Source organism: Tasmannia lanceolata, unplaced genomic scaffold (assembly GCF_043159265.1).
Source record: "Tasmannia lanceolata isolate RefF3 unplaced genomic scaffold, GAP_Taslan_0.1 ptg000003l, whole genome shotgun sequence".
NCBI lineage: Eukaryota > Viridiplantae > Streptophyta > Magnoliopsida > Canellales > Winteraceae > Tasmannia > Tasmannia lanceolata.
In genome coordinates this window covers 58,651,117-58,658,763 of record NW_027518680.1, presented here as the reverse complement: position 1 = coordinate 58,658,763, position 7,647 = coordinate 58,651,117, and the positions used below count along the sequence as shown (strand labels likewise).

Here is a 7,647-nt window from a genome sequence, read left to right as displayed (position 1 = left end):
AAACTGTCTGTTTAACTAATATCTGGGGCCATTTTCAGATCATATCACTCTTTGCTATAGCAAAACCATTCAAAATAAATGAATTCTCAGCTTATTGTACAGAATAACCATGCATTTAGAGTCACAAAGGCAACTGAATTCAATGTTTCATAAGGCTGAAATGAGAATACAGTCACATGACTTTATTAGAAAAACAACCAAGTGATTTGGACCTACATACCTGATTTTAGTTGAGGCAGAAATAATTTGAAATCAGACCCACCAGGCATCGGAATTTCCAACCTGATGAGACCTCTTGTGGCCTCTTAGTGCTTGGCCTGATGCGAAAAACTCGAGACAGATCGGGCATTCGTGCCCATTGATCTTCTTCTGCCCATTACTAGTTTCTCCACCCCCATCCCTATCAATTGGGTTTTCAATTTTGTAAGACTTGGGTTTGTCAACTTTTGTTGAGATAAGGGAAAATTTGGTCTCTATGCTATTCTTGCTGCTCTCTATCTGTTTAACTGAGAGACCATCAGAGACATACATTGACATACAGGAGTGCAGGACATATTTTTAGATGGAAATAACCCAAATCTTTGGCTCCCATATTAATCGATGGAAAACACCCCTCTTCCCTTTCTATACTAAAACTTTAAGATTGCCAGGGCCCATAAGTATGATCATCTAAGATATGACCTAAAAACAAAGAAAAATGGAACACAATGTAGTTATAGAAAATGGCTGTTTAACTAAAAGATCTGGGGTCATTTTCAAAACATACGATTCATTCCTGAAGCAAAACTATTCAAAATAAATAAATTCTAACCTTATTGTACAGAAGAACTCTAACCATGCAGCACCATTGTGCTCAGTTGAAGTCAGTCTATTTAAAATTTGCAACAGATCCATCAAACTTTGGAGCTGTAATGAAGTCAGAAGGATTTAGTTACTTGGAGGATACATGTGTTGGAGCTTTATATATCACTTTGATTGAATGATCCTACCCCTTGATCCATCAATCCTTGTATAGGGTTCCGCCAAGAAATCTTAAAAAAGGTGTGCCCTACCTAATTTTTGGCTAGTCTCACTACTTAGTCTAATCTTTGGCTCCGGTTGAGCATTCATGGGGTATATGACAAAACAAAGGGGTGGCCCTATCATGTTTGCTGGTCCCATTAATTGATCCAAAACACCTCCACTCGATTAAAAAACCCATAGTTTTAGTTGGAAATTTTTTCTTCTTTACTGCAGTGCCCCTCTTCCCTGTCTATGTGCAACTCGGGTCAGGTTCAACACGAAAAAAAATGTCAGGTTGGGAAAACTCAACCCGAACCTCAACCCGAAAAAAGGTCGGGTTGAAGGTCTCTTTTTCCTGAGAATTTTTCTTTTCTTTTCATGATTTAGAGGGAAATTATTTTACTATGGTTAAAATTTTCCCAGTCAAAATTGAATAGGGCGGGCTCAAGCTATCTCTTTTCAAGTGTTTAAAAGGTAGGAAATTTTAGCAATATTTTCCTTTACAAACATTCCTAGAAAAGTCCTGAAATCCAAAGAGGGCCTTAAGTTAAAAATGCCTTTATTAAGGTTGCAACTTGGGTAGACTGTACCCAACCCGCATCTACCTGACCTAAGGGAGAGGTTTAAAAATCATGGGTTTTAGGTCGAGTTGCGTTTCAAGTTAAAAAAACCTCATTTAATAAATAAAAAACCCCGAAACCCGACCAGATTGTACTATGACTTTCTTAAATATCTCATGAATAACATGATAAATTATTTTTCAGTATCTTAATATAATTGTTTCGAGGGATTTTCTAGCCTCCTTTGCAAAAAGCACCTTCCCGCTAGTCCTTTGCATGTGATGACAGCCATCTATGTTGACTTTTGACAGATTTGGTCTTATTCACTGCCATGGCTATCATCACATGCAAAGGACGGGCGCGAAGGTGCTTTATGTGAAGGAGAATAGCAAATCCCTTGTTTTCATTAAGGTGATTAGGTTTCTGATGAAAAGATAGTTTCCTTCCTAAATTTATGTACTTGATGACTTAAATTTAGAGATTTTTTAATATGAAGATTTGTTGTTTTCTACAATCTTTGAATTCAGTCACTATCTCATGCCAAACATTAAAAACCTAACCCGACCTGAAAAACTATCTCGGGTAGAGCCGGGTTTAGGAACATCGGATTTCCCATGAAAAAAATACCTCAACCCGACACGAGATAATTTCTCGAGTAGGGTAGGATTCTTGAAAAGTCACCCCACCCGACCCTAGTTGCAACTCTAGTTAAAATACATGGGATCCTTTGATAATATTATGGCAGGTCCCATTCCACTCACGATGAGAATTATATTACAGGGTGGGTCCCATTCCTGTCATAAATGAATGTGGACCAAGACTAGAATTTGGGATGTGCCTTTCAAGGTTGGACAGATCTCTTGACCATTTCTTAGCACAGGATAAAAGCTCATAATTGTCGAAGAAGAAGATAACTGATTGGACTAAGATGGCTGAAAGCCTTCCTGTAAAGGATAAAAGGATCATATCAAGAAGGGATGTGGATTCAGATTATCGGGTCATGGGGATGTTTGCTTGACTTGGCACACACAGGAACACAAATAGTGGGTCTAAGCTGACTCGGACTATCACTCACTTCAATATAGCCACTTGTAGCATAGAAGTTGTGGGGCCGAGCTGAGGTTGCGGGGACAAGTTGGGTCGAGCCCAACTCGGGCCTAGAATTGAGAGTGGGCCTCAGTTGGATGGAGCCCAACTCAGGCCCATAATTGAGGTTGTGTGGCGGAGTTGGGACAGGGACAAGCCCAACTTGGGCCCATTTGTATATTGGCCATGTGTGAGAGAGACCCAATTTGGGCCTAGAATTGAGGTTGTGGGGCCGAGATTGGCCCATTAGTACTCTGGCGAGAGAGAGAGAGTTCAACTCGGCCCACTTGTACTATGGACAATAGTGTGTTAAGAGAGAAAGACAGAAACCCGACTTGGGCCCAGAACTGTGGTTGTGGGGCCGAGATGGCTCATTAGTACTGTGGAGTGAGAAAGACCAACTCTGCCCATTTGTACTATGGCCAATAAGTCTGTGTACGCGTGCGCTCGCGCGCGCGTGTGTTTGTGTGTGTGTGTGTGTGTGTGTGTGAGAGAGAGAGAGAGAGAGAGAGAGAGAGAGAGAGACCAAACTCAGGCCCAGAATTGAGGTTGTGGGACCGAGTTGGGCCCATTTGTACTATAGCCAGAGAGAGGGAGAGACCCAACTCAGACCCAGGATCGAGGTTGTGGGCCCATTTGTACTATGGCCAGAGAGAGAGAGAGAGAGAGAGAGAGAGAGCATAACCTTCACAATAAAAATATATGAGCACTCCTAGTCCACCTAGTTAAAGAAAGTGAAGGAAGAAAAAGACACTAACATATACAAGAGAGATTGGTTGTCAAAGACATTAACGTATACAAGGGAGATTGGTTGTCATGTTATCTTGTGTAACAAATTTTTGGGTGGGTGACTGAACCACCACACCTTCAAATCACATGTTATCTTGTGTAATAAAAATGCATAAGAGCCATGAACTTGTTTCTCTAATCATTTCAGACCCCAATAATCTCCATCCAAGGCTCAGATTTCAAACCATGACAGAATAATTTGTTGCCCAACTGGGTGTTATGTAATAGTAGACCAACTGCTTCCCAAGTCTCACTTCTAAGAAAATGACAGATAAGTCTTAGATAGCATTTTTGAAAGAAAAAATCTCCTGTTTTTTCTTCTGCTTTGATCACATTTCTTTGAAGTTCTCAAAGATTAAGTAAAATAAGATTGTATAATGCTTAAGGCCATGTTTGGCAACCTTGAATTTTTTTCCCAATGGAATATTAGATTATCAAGTGGTGAGAAAGGGGTAGGGAGAGTGCAACAGGGAGAGAATTGAGAGTGCATAAGTGAGGAATGGTGCCAAGTTGCTGAAAAATAAGGAAAGAAAAACCTCCATTTTGAGTATAGTTCTTCTTTTCCTTATTTTTTAAACCACATCTCACTCTCCTCTCAATCATGCCCTCTATATTCTCTCCCAATCCCACCCTCCTGTCCCCTCTCCCATAACTTGATAGACTTATATTCCATGGGAAAAAAAAATTCATGGCTGCAAAACATGGCTGAAAATTATGTGAATTGAAGACTGGAAAGTTTTAGGCAGGGACCCATTTATGATTATTTAAGATATGACCTAAAAACAAAGAAAATTGGAACACAGTGTACTTATAGAAACTCTCTCTTTAACTAAGATCTGGGGCCATTTTCAGAACATACTACTCATTGCTAAAGCAAAACCTTTCAAGAGAAATGAATTCTAAGCTTATTATACAGAATAGATCTAACCATAAAGCTACATTCCCAACGTACATATCTATCCAGTTTTTCTTAGGCAAAAAAAAAGCCATCAATGGGCTGAATTTAGAGTCACAAAGGAAACTGAATTCAATGTTTCATAATGCTGAAATGAGAATACACCCTCATGGATTTGATAAAAAAAAACAACCAAGAGATTTGGGCTTGCATACCTGGTTTTACTTGAGGCAGGAATAACTTGTGGGCAATCCTGGACCATGAGCTCAAATAGAACAAGTCACTCAAAAGTATGGTGGCTAGAAATGCCATTAATGGCCTTTGTCTTAACGATTTCTTAGTGAATCCAAAATGATTACTCTTCAAAGAAAAGAGCAGAATAGTACAATAAACTGAGTTCAAGTAAATTCCTTTGAGTAGGTGAAAATACATTGCATGAAGAAAAAGAATTCAATTATAGTATCATAGTTTCAAGCAGAAACAAATCAACTCCACGGCCGCAACAATGGATCCTGATGTGCTGATCATGAGCTTCATAACATTTCAAACAACAGACATGTCATGATATTCTCAGTGTAAATTTATTCTCAGGCTGAAAACTGAAAGGACTCGAATTTGAAAAACAAAATGCTACTTAGAGGCTCAAGCAGCGAATGGAACTGTTACCTCTTAGGCAATGTGAATCTGTAAAGAATTAATGAAATAAAAATCCATCAACTGTCTGTACACTCTCACATCTTTATCGAAACCATGGGCAGAGTCAGCATCTCAATTTGAGATCAGACCCACTAGCGGCTCGTGCTTGTGGTTGCTCCCAACCCACCAAGATTTAAACCCAATATGGCCATTATTATTCTCGTCATCGACTGGAGCAGGGAGATTAAGATCGAGTAAATCAGGAATCTTAGGAAGCTCTTGCTGAATAACAATGGTCTGACAAGCCTCAGCTCTGGGATCTGAGTTTCCAACCTGATGAGACCTCTTGTGGCCTCCCAGTGCTTGGCCCGATGCGAAAACCTTGAGACATATCGGGCATTCATGTCCCTTGATCTTGTTCTTCCCATTACTGGTTTCTCCACCCTTACCTCTATCAATCAGGGTTTCAATTTTGCAAGACTTGGGTCTGTCAACAGTTGTTGGGATAGGGGAAAAATTGGTCTCGATGCTGTTTTCGCTGCTTTCGATCCTAGATGCAAAACATCCTTTGACCTTTTTGTGGCTTGCCCTATGACCCCCAAGAGCCTGATAAGAGTGAAAAGTTTTGTTGCAAGTTGCACATTCATATTTGTTTTTCTTGTACTGATCCTTCCCAAATTCAGTGTCTGAATTATCATACCTGACCTTCCTATGGAAATGCCTCCCTAATTCAGTATCATAAGCATCATGTTTAGCTCTCTTTCGCGAAGAATGCTTACCCAATTCTGAATCGAGCTGATTGGATTTGGTTTCCTTAGTTGAACTAGAACCCTTCCCCAATTCAGTGACAGAACAATTCAATTGAGTCCTCTTACTAGTACTCCTCCCCAATTCAATATCAGAACAATCAATTCTACTCTTCTTAAACTCGTCATCCCTCTCAAACCCATCATCAGAAACATCAGATTCAACTTTCTTGACCATATCCCTCAAGGACCCAGATTCAAAACCCCCAAATTCAGATCTCTTCTTTCGAAACCGAGCATTCCCCATATCAGAATCATGGAATTCTCGCCCCTTCTCTCTTGGTACATTTATCTTCCCCAAATCCCCATCTATTTTCTCAGTAATTCCCTTAACAATTTCCAACGACCTAACCTCTAAAATCGCAGAATTATTATCAGAAGACTCTAAAACTGAATTAGTTCCACCCCAATTAGACCCCACATCCCTAGAAAGCATCATTAAACAAATGGCTAAATCCTCCTCTTCTTGCTCAATCTCAGAAACAGAACAAGAACCATTATTTGCTAAAGAAAAAGAACAAGACTTGCCATACCTAGTTCTCCTTGATCTCCTCCTCGGCGTCGAGCCTTCATTATCAGATTGGCTATCCAAATCCAGCTTTTGGTTCTCTCCACTCCATGAGTCTTGTTCTAAACTATGAGGCAACCTTTCAGTGTGACATCTCATATGACCAAACAGAGCTTTCCATGACTGAAATCCCTTCCCACACTCCTTACAAACCTTCCCTTGTCGCAAATTCTCGTTGTTTGAATCTGAAATCCTCCATGTTTTTTTGGGGTTTTCTCTAAGTCCATAACCAACCTGACCACTAGCTTCAAAACCCATATAGCTATTAGTACTACCGCTCCCACCATTAACAGAACCCTTTCTTTTTTGCAACTTCTCATCTGTTTCAGCTGAATTTAATGTCATATGTGATCGCATATGACCACCCAATGACCTCCCACATGGGAATTTCCTGTTACAGAATTTGCAACTATGCTTATATTCTTGATCTTCCTCCATGATAGAAACCCAAACTTTAAAGAACCAAAATAGTCCAGAAAAAAAAACCCAGAAAGAAAAACCGATCAAAAAGACTTACAGGAATGCTCCTATTCTTGATCTTCTTCCATGGATGGAAATACAAATGTTTGAAGAAACAAAAAAACCGAGATGACAAAAGCAATCAAAAAGATCTAATAAGACAAAAAGACATACAAGAATGGTTATGTTCTTGGTCTTTTTTCATGAATGGAAATCCAAGTAGCAAGGAAAGATAGAAAACCAGATACCCAGATCAGAAAAATAAGGAAGAGCTCAAATCAGGTGAGAGAATCAAATCAAGTAGTGGGATTTTGTGCTCTCTTTAGGAATGAAACTATTTCAGATTTCATTGGTTTCTTGAGCAAGAACAAGATCTGGGAAACAAAAAGGAAAAACCCAACTGAATTTGGTATATGTCTCTATTTTTCTCTCCCTTGGGGAATTGAAATAATTGTAAGAAAAATGCAGAAACCAAATTTGAACAAATGGGTTTTGAAATTTGAAACTTTGTTTGTGATTATGATGATAGCACAACGCAAATAACAAAAAGATTGCAAATCTCTCTCTCTCTCTCTCTCTCTCTCTCTCTCTAAAAGTTGGAGGAGAAATCCATGCAATGAAGCAAAGATAAAAAGATGAAAGGAAAGATGGAAGCACGTGTACTCAACTGAGAATCCTACGCGACCAAATCCAACGGCCAAGATCTCTTCTCTTTCACCCTATTTTTAGCATCTCTAGGTAAAGGTCCTACTAAAATTAACTGCCCCTAACTATTCTTTCCTTTGTCTTGCTCTTAGGAACACAAAAAAGGTGTAGACTTCGAATCTCCTACCGTTATTCTTTTGG

At 39.5% G+C, this 7,647-nt stretch overlaps 1 protein-coding gene across 1 annotated transcript; it reads right to left on the bottom strand.

Moving 5' to 3' along the window:
- Positions 1-4,356: 4,356 nt before the first annotated feature.
- LOC143863675 (uncharacterized) lies at positions 4,357-7,386 on the bottom strand. Its single transcript, XM_077374421.1, has 2 exons — positions 4,999-7,386; positions 4,357-4,863 (listed from the first exon to the last, which is right to left on the bottom strand). The coding sequence occupies exon 1, from the start codon at positions 6,778-6,780 to the stop codon at positions 5,101-5,103; it is 1,680 nt and encodes a 559-aa protein (XP_077230536.1). The 5' UTR covers positions 6,781-7,386; the 3' UTR covers positions 4,357-4,863; positions 4,999-5,100.
- Positions 7,387-7,647: the final 261 nt, after the last annotated feature.